Genomic DNA, 18,239 nt, shown 5'->3' on the forward strand with positions numbered 1-18,239 from the left:
GTCCCTTCACATCTCATAGCGCACCATCAGCCTGCACCTTGGCAAGCTAAGCAAGCTGCTGATGGTATCATCATCATGGGCCTATTACCTTAAATTTTCTCCAACTACCCACCCTTTCCCTTCAAATCCTGCTTTCAGATTTTGAGGAACTGCTGTTTGACCAGCCATAGCAGCCTGGGAGGGAAAAAAAACAGCATAGGACATGCATCCCTTGACCTGAAAGTCACATCCCAGCCCACATTTATTCTAATTCTGCCTGGGTACCAAAGACAGTCATTTTCACCTCATCTTGAGTTCATCTCTTTTGCCTGAGATCAGGAGTTAAATGAACCTGATGGAATTATAAACTGGGTATTGGTGAGCAGATTATTGTAAAACAAATGTTGCTTGATAGCTCTCCAATTAACAGTAGATATTTTCTTATCAACCTGTTCAGAGATGTTAGTGCACACCTCTGGAGCAGGTGAGACTTGAACCCAGGCCTCCTGGTCCAGAGGTAGGGGTATTGCCACTGCACCACAAAAGCTCACTTTAAATGTAAAAGTTGATATTTAATCAGCTTATTCAGGCATGTTGTGATACCTGTCTGGGGCAGGTGGGTCGTGAACTGAGGCTTTTGGCTCAGAGATAGGGACACCATCACCAAGTCATACAGGCCTTTAAATTGCAAGTTGACACACAGTAATTAGGAAATTGGATTTTTCCTGCTTTTTTGTGTACAAGACATGCCTGGACAATTACCCTCATTGTTGGGAGCTGTGGTTGTACTGGAACAGCTTTATTAGGTGCGCAGCTAGGTCTTGAAAGCAAGTCTTCATTACTGGATGCAAGATAATATCAGGTTCCATAGCAATTTCTCTTTGCTTTATGATAATTGTTTGCTGAGTATATGAAAGTTTTTTTTGAGCCTGTGTGGTCCAGATGAGAATGCTAACATTGCATTAGCCAGTCTACCATGTGACATCAGACTAGAGCAAACTTGCAGCATTCTGGCACAAACTGGGATGTCAGTAGGGCTTTGCTTCTCTAAAGGGCATATGGTTTGAGCCATGCAAGAGACAGGCATGCAGCATTTCTCGGATAATCAGCTCAGGGTGGACATAGCACTGTAGGGAGTGACGCTATGGAATACCATTCCCTGTCCTAAATCCTTAGTCAAGCCATGGTGTACATCTGTAACAATCAGTATTCTTGATTGACATCACCTCTAAGCAGATGCATAGCAGACTATCATGTACTGTAGGTATTTTTGAATTCTCTGAGCCAAAAGGTCTATTCCAGAGGTAACAAATTAAAATAGAAGATAATCTACTATCATTGAGTACATTATCAGCCTCATTTTTTGTTCTTCTGAAAATACAAATATATTTGGGTTTTGATGACAATGTTGATTTTTGTTTTAATATCAAACTAATCTTCAGGAATATTTGAAAGAATTTATTCGTATTTAGGTTTTGCGATTGCACAGCACTCCATGCACTATTCGGAGAAATTATTTTATGACCTTCACTGTAGCTCTTGTTTGATTTTTTGAGACACAATGATGCAACATTAACAAATATGTTGATGGTTAATGATTAAATTTGACCAGTGCAGTGACCCTAAATACATTTGCAGTTAAGCAGAAAAGTTAGTTATTTTTATTATTTCAGAACAGCATTGACCTTTTAGTCACAGATGTTTTTCAAATTACTTACAGAAATGAAAGCTTGTAAAATGTCAGAACATCTAGAATATCTACATGCAGAATGTTATAATAATAAAGATGTATATTAACAATTTGTTTTAATTAGAGGTTTACATTAACCATTTCAGGGATATACCATAGATTGGATTGTATAAGAATGAATTTATTTACATTTTTTTCCTGAGAGTTAACTGGTTCACTCATGCAAAATCTAAGAAGCAAATTTTTAAAAATCTGTAGTGGTTTAAAAAAAAATACAAAGATTACTTTTAAAATATACTTGTTTATACTTGGGATGTGGGCATCACATTTATTACCCATCCCTTGAAAAGATGCTAGTGAGCTACCTTCTTGACATTGCAGTCTGTAATATAACATCTTTTTCTGTTTCCATTTGTACTGTGGGGGCTGGAAGACTGTTGAGATTGTAACATTTAAGCACGACTACTGGTTACATTTGATCTTACCCAAAAGCAAGAGTGGAACTTGTTGTAAGGTTTTTAATAGGTCACTCAATTCAAGGATCAGTGAACAGCAACTCAGGGATCAGACATGTTGGAGTCAGCGACAGACAAGAGAGAAGGTGACACCATGTTGTAAAGTGCTGCTGTTAACTGGCTTCATGCAACTGGGGCAAAGGCCCATTGGTAGTAGAGCTCCACTCAAAGAAATTGTGCCAGCAATTAGATATTAGAGTCGTGTTTATGTAGCCCTATGAGATGCAATCTCAGATGGAAGTTAGCTCATTTAAAAAAGAAGAGACAATGTGTGTTGGAGCCTTGTTGAGAATTTTCTTGAGAAAATTTAGGTAAAGTACAAGTTCATCAAAAAGTTGAAATTGTACAGCAATTAGACGATTACAAGGAGTCTCAGGAAGGAATGTGTTCTTGGAGAAGAGATTGAATGGCCAACTCACGAGCAGTCTGTGACATAGAGAATTTGATGGAGTTTCAAGGCTAGATCATCAAAAATGAAGAAGACAAGGACTAAATGAGAAACTGAAAGAAGAGCAGATGCTGGAAATCAGAAATAAAACAGAAATTGCTGAAAATTTTTCAGCAGGTCTGGCAGCATCTGTGGAGAGAAATCACGGTTAATGTTTCAGGTCCCCTCATCAGAACTGATGGTAGCTAGGAAAAGGTTGGTTGTTATGCAGAAGGTAGGGTGGGGTGGTGGGGAGGGGAGGTGGAAGGGATAAGGAGTAAACGATAGGTGGAGCTAGCCCAAAGAGACAGAAGCATAGTTGGATAGACAAAGGAGTGGATTATGGTCAGTCTAGCAAAATGAATGGCCACTTATGGGGACTATTAGTGGCTAACAATAGGTAATGTGTAGGTGAAAGTGAGTACTGCAGATACTGGAGATTAGAGTCAAGAGTGTGGTGCTGGAAAAGCACAGCAGGTTAGGCAGCACCCAAGAAACCAATGTTTTGAGCAAATAGATTTTTGCTCGAAATGTTGATTTTACTGCTCCTCAGATGCTGCCTGACCTGCTTTGCTTTTCCAGCACCACACTTTTGACACATATGATAACAAGGCCTGGTGTGTGGGGGTTGGGGGTAAGGACATGGGAGAAGGTGCCGCAAGCTCTAAACTTGTTGAATTTGATATTGAGTCAGAAGGCTATAGATTTCCCAAGTGAAAAATGAGGTGCTGTTCTTCCAGCTCAGCTGAGCTTCACTAAGACAAAGATGTTAGCAAGGGAGCAGGTGGTTATTGAAGTGGCGGGCAACTGAAAGCTCAGAATCTTTTTTGTGGCCAGAATATAGGTGTTCTGGAAAGGGGTCACCAAGTCTACACTTCGTTTTCCCATTATAGAGGAGACCATGTTTATGAGCAGCGAATGCAGTAGACTAGATTGGGTGAAGTGCAGGTAAATAACTGCTTCACCTCGAAGGCGTGCTTGGACCTTTGGATAGTGAGGAGGGAGGAAGTAAATGACACCTACTTGCAGGGGAAGGTGCCATGGGGCTGTTAGAGAAGTGTTGGGAGTGAAGGAAGAATGAACCAGGGTGTCCCAGACGGAACAGTCCTGTAGAAGGCTGACAAGGAGGGGAGGGAAATATGGTGGTGGCATCCCCTGTACGTTGTGAAAATGGCAGCTGATGATTCTCTGGATGTGGACACTGGTGGGATGATAGGTGAGGATAAGGGGGACCCTTTCGCTGTTTTGGGAGGGAAGACAGTGGGTGAGGGCTGAAGTGCATGAGATGGGTCAAACCAGGCTAAGGGCCCTGTCAACAATGGTGCTGGTGAATTCTCAGTTGAGGAAGAATATGGGTATTTCAGAGGCCCTCATGTCAAAGTTGGCATCATCAGAACAGATGTGACTAAGATGAAGGAACTTGGAGAATGGAAGAGTCTGTACAGGAAGTAGGGTGTGACTATATATATTCAAGGTAACTGTGGGAGTCAGTTAGTTTGTACTGAATATTAGTGGCCAACCTATCTCCAGAAATGAAAACAGATGTTGAGGAAGTGAAGAGAGAAATCAGAGATGGACAAGGTGAAAGTAAGAGCAAGGTGGAAATTGGAAATGAAATAGATGAACTTCTCCAATTCCAGACAAGAGCGGAAAGCAGCACCAATGATATCATTGATATGTCAGAGCAAGAGTTGTGGGTGGGGGCTGGGAAAGGATTAGAGCAAGGAATGTTTCACATACCCCATAAAGAGATGGGCCCGTGCAGGTGGGCCCATGGCCACCCCATTACTTGAAGAAAGTGAGAGAAGTTTAAAACAATTGTTCAGAATGAGGATGAGCTCAGCCAGGCAGAGGAAGGTGGTGGTAACATAGCGATGATTTAATTAGATTTACTCACTCTCCATATCACTAAACTCTGGGTAGATTGCTGAATAATTCTTGAAACTGTCTTGACTGTATCCACTACTTGGGTGTTTCACTTCAGTTTCTGTTAACCCATATTATCTCAAGCTAGAATATAAACTGTAAATTTGTATTGTAGATTTGTGTTACTTTTCTAACTTGGTATAGTAATTTTTTTGTTAAAATTCATGGAATACTGAGAGTTTACTCTTTACTAAGCACCCAGGATTTCAAATGTTAAGCAAAAAACACTTACTGATCTCTAATCTAGTCATAACATAAATTTAATTAGATTTACTCACTCTCAGTATCACTAAACTCTGGGTAGATTGCTGAATAATTCTTGAAACTGTTCTGACTGTATCCACTACTTGGGGTGTTTCACTTCAGTTTCTGTTAACCCATATTATCTCAAGCTAGAATATAAACTGGAATTGTAACATAAAGTTGGTAGTCTTGTCTAATTGTAACATAAATTGAGGACTCTTGTCCCTTGCAGATGTAGAGACAAAATGAGTGTTAGGACTTTGTTTATGTTGAAAGTGATAACATTTTCATAGTCAATTTTTCTATACTTATTGTAATGGCTTTGTTGTTGCTATGACTTTTCTGGAGAGAGAATACTATCCCTAAATGATTTGCAAAAAACACAATTTTAACAGTTTAATAGCATTAGAAGAAAAATTGGAGTAAGGGTTAAGAGCAGGGACAGAAAAACCTGATGTAACTGAGGTAGTAATGGAACATGTCGGATAGGAAGGAAGAAAAATTAACTGAAGCACTGTACAGCATTTCAGCTTATTTGATTAAAATACAGTTATGATTGAGATAGAAATGATATTACAATTCTCAAGAAAAAGAGAAAAAAATTAAGAATTTGTAAAAGAAAGAGAAATTCGAAAGCTTAAACTTTAACTCCCGAAACAGAGATTAGCAAGGGAAGAAAGGGGTAAAACACTTGAAAACTCCAAAGAGAGAAAGAAATTAAACAATATCAATTGGCTGAACAAAAATTTAGGTTATGTAGCTTAACAGAAAGTGTTCTGGTCAAAAGGACATAGGAAAGGATGGAGGTCATTTTCATCTATTGTAAGATATTTCATTATCATTTATATAAGATGGTCTCTTTAATCTGTGTAATTATGTTTCCCAAAAAATCTGTTAATACTACAAATATTTCAAGTTTATAGCTCAGAAACATACAGCCCAACAAAGTTCTGCTAACATTTCATGCAAGCTTCCTCTCATCCTGTTCCACCTAATACAATCAACATATCCTTCCTTTCTCTTTCATAACTCAAGGTTATTTAGCTTTCTCTTACACATAGCAATGCTATCACTGCAGCTAAGCTTTGTGGTAGGACATTCCAACTTTTTACAACTCTTTAGGAAGTTTATTCTCTGTTTGATTTAGGGATTGCCAGAACCCTAAATTTAAGGCTTCTAGCTTTGGTCTTTCCCACAAGTGAAAACATTTTCTCCATGTCCATCCTATCAAGTTCTTTCATTATTGAAATCATCACAGGACCCTCAAATTGTCTCCATTCAACCCTCTCCCTCCCTTTCGGCACTGCCTTTTCTGGACAAGAGTACCCCAGCCTCTTGAATCTTTCTTGCCAGTTATAACCTCTCAGTTCTCATTCTACATGACAGATGGAGTACGCTATTAGATTTTACTGTTAAGAAAAAAAACTCTTGGTGTCCTGTTGTCACCTGTCAGTCATTAAGGAGTAACAGAACCACATCAACAGCATCACGCTAAGAAAAAGGTTTTTATATAATGTCACTATAAAACAGTAGTTTGATTTCACAAGTTCAAATTCTCAGCAAGAAAGTATGAGGTAGTGATGGAGCTTGAGCATTATTATCTGAGCCTCACAGTTAGTTTACTACTTCATAACTCACTGAAGAACTGTAATATCTAATCTCAATATAATTTGATTGTAAGTTGCATTAATTTGTTTTATTTATTTTTAAACAGCTGACCATTTAGTAACTAGTGGTAAGTTGTTCATGTTTCTTTCTAACCATTAAGCAGACACAGTGCACATACAATAAGTTATTTTGAAAAGGCTTTAACAGCTTAATTGATAGGTTTTGATGATATTGGTCATATTTCTGACAGCTTCCAAGCACCTTTATTACCTGTCTCACCTTCCCTTTATAAATCCTAAATGGTTTGTCCTGTATCCTTAGAGTGTGACCCCTGGCTTTAGACTCCCCTGACATTGGGAACTTTCTTCCCGTGTCCAGTCTATCCAGTCCTGTTAGAATTTAAAGGCTTAAAATCCCTCTCATTCTTCTGCATTTGATTGAATATGATCCTAACTGATTCAACTCTCTCCTCAAATGTCAGTCTCACCTTCCCTGGAATCAATCTGTTAACCTTCGCTATACTAGCTCTATTGCAGGAACATCCTTTCTGAGATAAGGAGACCAAAACTGCAAACAATATTCCAGGTATGGCGTCACCAAGGCCTTATATAATTGCAGCAAGACATTCCAGCTTCTTAACTCAAATCCTCTCATCATCAAGGCCTCCTTCACTGTCTGCCGTACCTGTATGTTTACCTTGAGTGGTGTAGAATTATCCAAATGGCTATAAATTGCACAATCATTTGCCTTCCTGTTTTTGCTACCAAAATAGGTAACCTCATATTTATCCACAATATACTGCATCTACCATGCATTTGCCCACTCACTCAGCTAGTCCAAGTCACAGGGAAGTATCTCTGATCTTCCTCACAGCTCAGCCACCCACCCAGCTTTGTGTCATCCACAAATTTGGAGAGATTGCATTTAGCTCCCCCAACCTATGCATGAATAGATATTATAAATATTTGGCATCTTAGCACTGATCCCTGTGGTACCCCACTAATCACTGCCTGCAACTTAGAAAAAAATTCAAAAGTAGATTTGTGGGCTGTGGATTTAAGTTATGAATAAGATTATTAACATTTTAACATGCACCCCTCACATAATTATTCTACCCATTGTATTGTCTCAATCCTTCATCCCTCAGCTATATCACATTGCAGAGGATCATGGACATGAAAACATCTGTGGAGAGAAAAACAGTTTACATTTCATGTGCAATATTAATCTTCTGAAACTGTTCTGTTTTTCAAATCTCCAACATCTAAAGGATTTTGCTTTTATTTTAGTGCATAAAACAATGTCTTTTTTGTGTATAAAACAAATAGGATACAACATATTTCTCTCTTTCTTTGCATGTTTTTCCCCTCTATTCTGATGTCTGACCTTAGAAAATGTAATAAGTTGTTATCCTTAAAGAATAAATGTTGATTTCTAATGGCTGTTAACATTTTTTGACTTTATTTTTAAGTTGATGGTGATCCACATTTCATTATCCAACTACCGAAACAATCGAATGCCATCTGTTTCAACATAAATGGGAAACCAGGTTCAATATTAAATCTTGTCACAGATCTACAGACAGGTAACATAGAGCTTATTTTAAGTAGAGCGTTAGAATAGAAACCAATCATAAAATAAAATGCATTGATATAGTTGCTTTGGAATGCTAAATGAAATAACTCCACAGAGGTCAGTATCTTTCACCAAGTCAACCTTTGTTTACATGTGGAGAGTCCTTGACACTGATCCAGCTCTCAGAGTGAATAGATGTCTGGCACTGATTGGAATCCCTGGTTGGATCTACTTAACAGCCCCAATCAGGAAACTCATATTCTATGAGATCCACTGGCTGACCTCATTGCAATCACTACACAAAATGCCATAAAATATTTAATTGGCAATTATTTGTTTTTATGCAAATAGAAGCATCAATTTCCACACAGCAAGGCCTCTAATATAGCATGATTTGGAGATGCTGGTGTTGGACTGGGGTGTACAAAGTTAAAAATCACACATCACCAGGTTATAGTCCAACAGGTTTAATTGGAAGCACACTAGCTTTTGGAGCGACGCTCCTTCATCAGGTGTTTGTGGAGGGCTTGATCGTAACCCAGAATTTATAGCAAAAATTTGCAGTGTGATGTAACTGAAATTATACATTGAAAAATTGATTGTCAGTTAAGTCTTTCATCTGTTAGAATACAGTGATAGTTTCACTTCTTTCATGTGTAAATCACAAAACCCTTTTAAGTTGCATTCTACGGTTAGCTGTGAAATGAAAGATAAGCCATTGCCAGGATATCTAGAAAACTTATTTGCTTTTGTTTGAAGAATGTTTGGGTTGCTTTTACATCCACAGAAACACTAGATTTTCTATTGCATTTACAGGAAAATAATTTCTACAGCACATTTCCAAGAAAGATAATAGGCATTGTTCTAAATCTCTGCAAAAGTACATTAAATTTTATGATTCAATGAAATTCTTATTTGTTTCTCCTTACTGTCAAAATAATTACATTGTGAAATGTTTTTATTAACACGTTCTTGTGAAAAATGAAATAATATTATTTTGCAGCTATTATATCTTAATGGAGAGATTAGTTACTAATTTTTCCATTCTGCTACATTAATATATACTTATCCAGAAAAGGATACACACAAACGCTTCAGGTTGACACAAAATTTATACAAGAGGAAACGTTGGGAATTAATAGCATCATTACTAGCAAATCTCTGACACTTGCAGATGGGGGGTGAAAAAACATGTTATTTTGTAACTTTTTCTATTGTCTTCACTTCGCTATTTCTCTCAGTTTCACTTTCTCTCGCTATCTCCCTCTTTTGTTTCTTTTGGTTCTTTGCTGTTTACCTTATCAAATACATTTTTGTTTCTATATTGTTTATTTATATTGGCTGGACCATGGTGACAAAGGGTACGCTAAATTAGCCACTGCTCCTTTCTTTCTTTTTATTTGGGCTCAGCCACATGCTGGTGCCCATTCTAGCTGTTGTCTTCCCAGTAGATAATATCTGCCATTTTCCATTCTATGCACTTTCCTTCATCTTTTTAACTATTTGCCTGAATTTTTTTTGCTCCCTCTCACTTTTCCATTCTACCTTCATTCTTCCTGTTGGGTTATCCAAATAACTACCATAACATTGGTGTTTTAATAATCATCACCATTAATCAAATGTTTTATTTGTACATCGGGTTTATTGTTTTTCATTTATTTTTGATACATTTGTCATAAAACTACAGGCATAAATGTAAATGGACAGTTAATAGGAGACAAGAAAATCGAAAACAACCAAACATTAAATACATACTTTGGAACATTTGGGATTGAAAACAGGAAAATCAACATGAAAATGGCAGTGACAACTGAAATAATCACCATTTATTACAATGAAGAAAATATTATTATCCCTTGGTCAACTACAGCAACGTTAACATATGAGAGGTATTGCCTGCAATAATAAACTGCCATGTGTTTGCCCTAGTACGATCTGTCGCAGACACAGGGATTTTATCACAATTAGTCATCCGACTGGGTGGCTCATGGTCAGAGATTCATGCCAGTAGAATCGGAGACGTGTTTTGTGGTCAGTCCTGTAGGGTGAGCACAAGGAGTTGGGGAATTCGAGTATCTTTAGCTAGGGAGTTATGAACACATCAGTCAGACTTCTGGTCACTCATGTCTAGTGCTGTTAATTGAAGTTGGTATAGGTCTAAAAAAAAGCACTGGGTTTCCTTCTGTCGATCTTTCGGGAAGGTTCACAGGGATTAAGATTCAGCAAGGGCAGCGTGGGAGTGGAGGAGTCAAGGCTGATGAATAAAATGCAGAGACAGTTAAAGTACTAGGGAGAGAATGAACACAGGAGAAACCCAAGTTCAGCGTGGAAATTCAGAGCTGCATTGAAGAGTATGGTAGGCTTTGGGAGCAAGAGTTATGACCATCCCTGTGGCCTCCACAGGGAGAACATAAAGGAGCAAATTGACATCACAAGATGTAATGCTGAAGTTCAAGGGCGGGAAAGATAGGTGTAAGTAAGTTTAATGTGGTGTATCTCACCATTGGGCACTATGGGTTGGAAAGGGCTACCTGAGTAGTGTGGGTAATGGGGAACAGATATATATGAGGGAATTGGGGGGGGGTTAAAGTGGCAGCCACACTGGGTCTGGTGCTGATGGTGTCCAGCATGATTTGTGTTACCAGCCATCACATTCTCTTCTCTAGTTGCAAAGTGTTCCTAAGTCAGACAGAGACAGTGTCAGTTTTGGGTGAAAGCACAGATCCATGTTTGCTGAATAATAGTACATTGCAATAGTAATACATGACGCAGGCATTTACAAAGAGCAGTTAAACTGACTTCACAAAAATTGCCTTACCAATTTCATTTACATTCAGAGTGAGGCAGCTCAGAGATCAGATGCTGGTCAAAGCCAACTTGCCACATGACATTGATAGTTGCAAATTGTTCCCAGATGTATCAATAGTATTGAAGTTGGCAGCAATCATGGTATAAAAGGCCAGTGCTGGCTGAAGCGAAACCACCATTCATTCAACTTCCAAGGGTCCCATATGAATGACATAACTTCATGTCCTCATCTGTCATGTAAGTGGAGTGAGCTGAACACAGTGTTATGTTCAGTATTTGATGTGGGTGTAGGACTGGGAAGGTGGTATTGTACTGAAGTAGTTCCTTTTCACTAGCATGTGGTGGTCACTCAGCCAGAGTAGCACTTCAGCAACTGGCTATACATGCTAAGGAGGAATATCCAATGCAGATGTATCTCCCATTATCCATATCCACCAAACCCTCTCAAAACATTGACTAAACTCATATATGGCCAATGAAACATAAGGTTTAGCCTTTTAGATCTCTAACTTGAGTGCAGTCTATACAGTGTTCTCATTGGCTTGCCAGTATATACACTTGCACAGTAAAATTTATGTAATAAAAACTGAGAAGCTACTTCCCATTGCAGATAAATTCCCATTGTGTTAAATTGATTATATCACAAGTTTAAAATTTCACCAACAATAACATCAAGTTATCCAAAACTGGAGAGAAAGAACAGCAGCACACATATTTTTAAGTTCATAGGGCAACATGGTGGCTCAATGGTTAGTACTGCTGCCTCATGGGGATCTGAGTTTGATTCCAGCTTCGGCAGTTTGCACATTCTCCCTGTCTGTGTGGGTTTCCAATCATAGTCCAAAGATGTACATGCTAGGTGGATTGGCTATACTAAATTGCTCATAGTGTGCAGGATTGTGTAGGGTAGTTTAGCCTTGGGAAATGCAGGGTGTGGATGGGATGCTTTTTGAAGAGTCAGTGTGGACTTGATGGGCTGAATGGCCTGTTTCCACACTGTAGGAATTCTATGATTGTTAGGATGTGAGTGACATGAGCTACACCAGCAGTTGTTGCCCTTGAGAAGGTAATGGTGAGATGCAAATAGGGATGGGCAATAAATGTTGGCCCAGCCAGTGATTCCACATTCCATAAATGAATTTTTAAAAAATGAGTGCTGCTTTTCTCTCTGCTCAGTATGGGAACATTTAATCTAAAACAACAGCTGCTAAACTGCTTGAGATAATATACCCTGTAGTCATTCACTTTACTTATGCTTTTATGAAGAACTGAAACAATTTTGGATCAATTATATTTGAACACAAAAATTATCTCTATCTAGCTGTGCAGTATCCATCAGGAAGGAGAAAGATCTTACAATAACAATGGGGGATGGTGCAACATTTGTTATTGTGCTGCATCGCGTCTGGAAAAACCACCCTCTGCACAGAGACTTCCTGGGATTTTATACAATTGATAGCCACAGGCTTTCAAATATGACTCATGGATTACTTGGTATGCAGCACATTCACTTTATCACCTATACTGTCAAGAGAGAACTTTACATAGCACCTCAGGATGCATAATGCATTTGATACCCAATTTTAATGTGTATTCAATGTTGTAATGCAGGGGAATGTGGTAGCAATGAGCATGCAGTAACATTCCACAAATAAAAATTACATTGATTAATGTTATATTGATGTCATACAGGACACTGCGAGGTCTCACCCTGTTTTTCTTTGGATAGCTCCAGCTAATAAATGAAAACAAAATACATTCATACCACACAAATGCCAGGAAACAATTATTACCAACAAGACTACATGGCACAAGTTAGGAGTGTGATGAAATATATCACTCTTACCTGGATGAGGGCAGATCTAACAACACCCAAGAAACTTGATGCCATCAAAGACATGGTAGCCCCTTTGTTTAGTACCTCATCCACGACTTTAAGCATTCACTTGCTCCACCAATGATTCTCAGTTGCAGTGGGTGTGTCCCACAGAAAAGATGTACTGATGTAATACGACAAGGTGCAATCAATAGCATCTTCTATTCCAAAGATCTCTGCTACCTGGGTAGGCAAGAGCAGCACAGGATCATCACCACCTGCAAAATCTGAGCCATACCACCCCTGACCTGGGGCTGTATCACTCTTCTTTCATGGATGCTCAGTTAAAATCTTGGATCTCTCTTTCTAATAGCACAACATACCTGTAGCACAAAAACTGTAGTGGTTCAAGAAGAATGCTTTGTCAGCAATGCTCACAATCCTGAACAACAGAAACCATCTTTTAAATCCTCTCAGGCAGCATATTTCATCGAAGATACTTCAACTTTGTCAATGTAGCACAGTCTCAGTACTGCGCTGAATGTCAGTCTATATTACATGCTCAAAACTCAGGATTGGAGCTTAAACCTTTGACTTTATTATTCAGAGATTAGTGGCTATCATTGAACAAAGATTTATACCAGTTGTAGCCAAGTTTAAATTTTTGAGTGGGATATTTTATATTTCTTATTATGCACTGATGGATTTGTGAAATTCTAATCTTTGCAAGTACTGATTTTATTTAATGTTTGCACAGGTCAATTTTACCATGATGTTCTTTATAAGGTGTATAACATTCATCCTGGATCAGACCCAGAAAAACCAGAAGCCACAATGGTTATAAAAGGTCATAATCTGATAGTAACAAGGTAGAAGTTTAAGTTGTGGTTTATACTTATATACTAAGAATATATTAGAATTTATTTATATATTAGAATTTATTTAGAATGATATTTTTGGAAATTGTAATCATTTTATAATTTTGTCTTTTTTTTTCCAGAGGATGGCAGAAAGATTATCGACTTGATTCAAAGTGGGGTGCTAATATCACATGCTGGTTTGTTCACAACAATGGGAAAGGATTTATTGATGGAACATACACTGACTATGTTGTTTCCTCCTTATTTGACTAAACATTCCATACAGCTGACCAATTTAGTAAAAAGTGACAGTGAAAAATTATACTTTCTATTTTATTCATACTTCTTCACAGATCATATCAAGATGTTACAAAGCGTTTCACAAAATAAATTAAGCTTGAAGTGTGATGACTAATTTTATGTAAAAAAAAGTCACTGCTTTTTAAATGATACCGCATAATCATAACAGCCACCTGAATGGACGAATGTGACAGATGCACATACCCAACATAGGAAAATGCTCAGCTGAAAAAAAATCAAATCCCATCAAGCAATTAATCAATTCCTCGCTACATGGAGTTATGTTGTTTCTAGGGTCCTTGTAGTCACTTGTGAAAGATAAGTGAATTGAGAACAACCTTGGACAATAACAGAAAAAATTAATCCGGACGATTCATCTCTGAACAAACTTTCCCAACCTAATTAACTGAAATAATTTGTCATTGAAGCCACAATCTTATTCTACCATTATTTTACAATGCTCAATCAAATAACCTCACGAGGGTTTTGTTCAAGGAAAAAAATAACATACTACAATAATAAATATTCCCATGGATGCAGCACTGTTCCCTAAATAACTTTAGATATAACTTCACAACATTGAATGAAGAATTTGAACTATGTCACCAAGGTGTTTATCTTTCAGCACTGGATCCAGTTTACTATTATGCAATGTTTATGCTCAGTATCAGAAGAGTTTGGGTTCAGTATTTTGATTGAAATTCAGTCCAGTACAAATGTCAACAGTTTTCATTGAAACAGCAGTTTACAAACCAAAGGTTATAATGTTCACAAACAATAGTCACAAATTTATACAATGATTATACTGTTCACTTGCAAGTCTAGCAAAAATGACTCCATTGCAAAGTAATTAAACATCTCAAAACCTTTATCTTTTATTGTGACCTACCAATTAAAAAAAATTCATGCCATTTTTATAAGAGCCACACAATTATCTTCTTGTTTCATCCATCTTTATAGCATTTCTGAATGACATTCAGATTATCACTGGCCCAAGGCATTTCATGAGATATGAAGTCATGACTAGTTGGTGGGGCAGAATCCATGAAAAATTCTATTAATTTTTTTTTAGTTTAGAATCAATCTAAACATTATAGCACAGACAGCAGCAGACAGGGGGCTAACACCTTCAACACATTGTTTGGGCTGACACCAATTGTTAAAGTTAACCTGAGAATGTAACTTTTAAAAAAAATTTTGTGATTTGCATATGAAAGAAGTGAAACTATCATGGTCATTCTAACAGATGAGAGACTTAACAAACAATCACGGTATTTTTCACCGTATAATTTCAGTTACATCACACTGTAAACTTTTGCTATAAACTCTGTCTTACAATTGTGTACTCCACAACCACCTGATGTAGGTGCAGCGCTCTGAAAGCAAGTGCTTCCAATTAAACCTGTTGGACTATAACCTGATGTTGTGTGATTTTTAACTATGACTATTTGGAACTGCTTGAGATATACAATCTTTTCAGGAAGTGGAGAATAGAAATTTCCTTCCTCAGAATTTGAATTGGATTTATCTGAGATCCCATAGATTGAAAAGCAATGTCACTGCGCATCTGAACTGTCTTTCTCTCCTGCACTATTTTCCTGTAATTAATTCATTTGCATTCTCTTACTTGCTCAAACTCACTCATTTAGTCTTTGTTTTTGTTATCCTATTATTTGTTTTGCTCTTGGTAGGAGAGGAGTTCTTTTAGATGGCAGAGTAATATCAGCTCCTTACTCCGCAGAACAGTTCTTTGTGAAATCCTAATGGCTTTATAAAACCCTCCAAACACCCCACACCCGCCCACTCCCCACCCCACTCACCATTTAATATTGAATTAACTCCAAACCTAAAGAGTGGAACCTAAAATTGACCAGTTGACCTTCTATATATTATCTCATTATTTTCAATTTTAATTTGCTTTTCTAAGCTTGTGGTAGCTTTAAGTTTGTGGGAAGAAAATCATGCTGAAAGGATGGGAAAAATTGTTGGAAAATCCCCACTGGTTCACTGATGTCCTTTACGGAAGGAAACTGCCATCCTTACCTGGTTTGGCCTACATACAACTTCAGATGAACTGCAATGTGGTTGACTCATAACTGCCCTCTAAGCAATTAGGGATGGGCAATAAATACTAGCCTAGCCACTAATGCCCTCATCCTGTGAATGAATAAAAAAATGGAAATACGCTTTGTAAATGGAAAATGATTGCAACCACACCCTGTGTGGATGGAGTAGATGTTTATTTCTAAGCATACAGGCTCTACTTGAGAGAGATGTGAAGCTCATTAAGGGACAACTGCATTCATGAGGGACATACACAGTACAAGTTGAAGATGTCAGTAATCATAGTGCCCTGCACGTGAAATGCAATTGGTGTCCAACTCTGTGGAATACCAATGCTGGTCACAAGTAAATTGGACCATGTCATTGGTCAAAGTCATCTCTATGAAGCAGAAGTAATCACAACAAACCTTAAAAAGCACCTGTGGGCCACAAGTCATGAAGATAATTCAAGATTTTATCAGCTGCACAAGGAGACAGAACTGATTTTCTTTTGTTTCCTTTTCTTTTACCTTGAATTTAAGAATTCACCAGCAAGCTCTTATATACAATGTTGCCTTTCTTAGATAATGTTGGGGTAATCATACAATCCTTACAATCTTCTATTATACTCAAGCATCTTGGCTTGTGCTGCAAGTATGGAGTAAGATCCCTATGTCAAAGGTCCTTGCAAAGGAATTTCATTCTTAGATTAGATTACTGAGGTTAGATTAGATTACTTACAGTGTGGAAACAGGCCCTTTGCCCCAAAAAGTCCACACCGACCCGTTGAAGCACAACCCACCCAGACCCATTCCCCTACATTTACCCTTTCACCTAACACTACGGGCAATTTAGCATGGCCAATTCACCCAACCTGTGCATTTTTGGACTGTGGGAGGAAACTCACGCAGATACGGGGAGAATGTGGAAACTCTACACAGACAGTCGCCTGAGGCGGGAATTGAATCTGGGTCTCTGGCGCTGTGAGGCAGCAGTGCTAACCACTGAGCCACCATGCCACCGGACACTCCCTCTTTCTTGGAGTCCTCAATGTCCCACATTGTAGAGGATTGTCTAAACCATCAAGGACCAGATGCCTACAAGGGTGGTTACAGGAAGACAAGGGCTACCTTCTACAACTATGACACCATTACACAACCTCTGACTGAAGCTGAGTGTAGATACAATGCAGCCCATTCCTCCACCAGGGCAATGGTGCAGCAGATGATAGCCACACTGAAGATGGGGTTCTGATGCTTTGATAGGTCTGGGTGCCTTGCAATACACTCCAAACAGAGTGTGCTGCATTATCCTAGTATACTGTGCTCTGCACATCTGGGCAAGGGAAAGAAGGGATGTGATGGACTCTGAATAGATGGGAGAGCAGCAACGGTCTTCCAAGTAGGAAAATGTGGAATTGAGCAGGAAGAACATCACCTTCACCATAATATAGCGAAGGTCATGACTGCAATAAAACAGGCAAAACTTAATTGACACCGACTTCAAATAGTCGAAAGCTTGGTGTATTGATCCATCATTGATCTCATGGCCAGTATATACCCCCTCTACTGTTATGATCAAGCCAGTAGATCAACCCTGGTTTAATGCAATACTAGGAGCAGCACCATGCATATTTAAAAATGAGTTGTCAACCTGGTAAAATTACAACACAGAACTACTCCCACATCAAACAGCAGTGATAAACAGGCTTAGGCAATTTCACAATACTCCAAATGGATTGGATCTGGGCTCTGTAATCCTGTCACATTCGTCATGGATGGTGTGGACAATTGAACAAATCATTGGAGGACAAGATTCCACAAACAGCTCCATTCTCAACAATGGAGGTGCTCAGCACATCAGTACAAAAGATCAGGGTGAAACATTTTCAATTATCTTCAGCCAGAATTGCCAAGTGGACGAACCCCAGCATCGCAGACACCAGCTTTTGGTCAACTCAATTTAATCTAAGTGTTATCAAAAACTACCTGAAGGCAGTGGTATGGGCTCTGACAACATTCTGGTGATAGTATAGAACACTCATTCTCCAGAACTGGCTGGGCCTCTAGCCAAACTGATCCAGTACAATGACAGTACTGAAAACTGTAGACAGTGTGAAAGATTCCGAAGTGTGACCTGTACAAATAAACAAACAGAGTAATTAAAACTCATCAGTCTATTCTCAAACATTAGCAAAGTGATGGAAGTTATTGCCTACTGTGTACTAAGCATCACTTAATGACTCAACAATAACCTGCTACTGATGCTTAGTTGGAATTTCACTAAGCTCACTCATATTGACCTCATTATAGCTTTGATTCAAATATGGACTCATGGACTCAAGTGGAAGGGTGGGTGACTGTCTTTGACATCAAAGACATCTTTTGATTGAGTGTGACATCAAGGAGCCTGAGAAAAATGGGTTACTAAATATGTCTCTTGAGGGATG

The 18,239-nt window shown here is 38.4% G+C and overlaps 1 protein-coding gene across 1 annotated transcript in view; it reads left to right on the plus strand.

Annotated features, from left to right (window-relative positions):
• LOC132822463 (inter-alpha-trypsin inhibitor heavy chain H3-like) overlaps positions 1-13,720 on the plus strand; it is a 51,477-nt gene extending 37,757 nt beyond the window's left edge. Inside the window, 7 exon segments of the mRNA XM_060835841.1 lie at positions 3,584-3,646; positions 7,317-7,328; positions 7,848-7,973; positions 9,651-9,852; positions 12,093-12,265; positions 13,345-13,456; positions 13,588-13,720. Of these exon segments, the coding sequence (XP_060691824.1) occupies positions 3,584-3,646; positions 7,317-7,328; positions 7,848-7,973; positions 9,651-9,852; positions 12,093-12,265; positions 13,345-13,456; positions 13,588-13,720 (821 nt within the window).
• The last annotated feature ends 4,519 nt before the right edge of the window (positions 13,721-18,239 follow it).

This window comes from Hemiscyllium ocellatum, chromosome 14 (genome assembly GCF_020745735.1).
Source record: "Hemiscyllium ocellatum isolate sHemOce1 chromosome 14, sHemOce1.pat.X.cur, whole genome shotgun sequence".
NCBI classification, from domain to species: Eukaryota; Metazoa; Chordata; class Chondrichthyes; order Orectolobiformes; family Hemiscylliidae; genus Hemiscyllium; species Hemiscyllium ocellatum.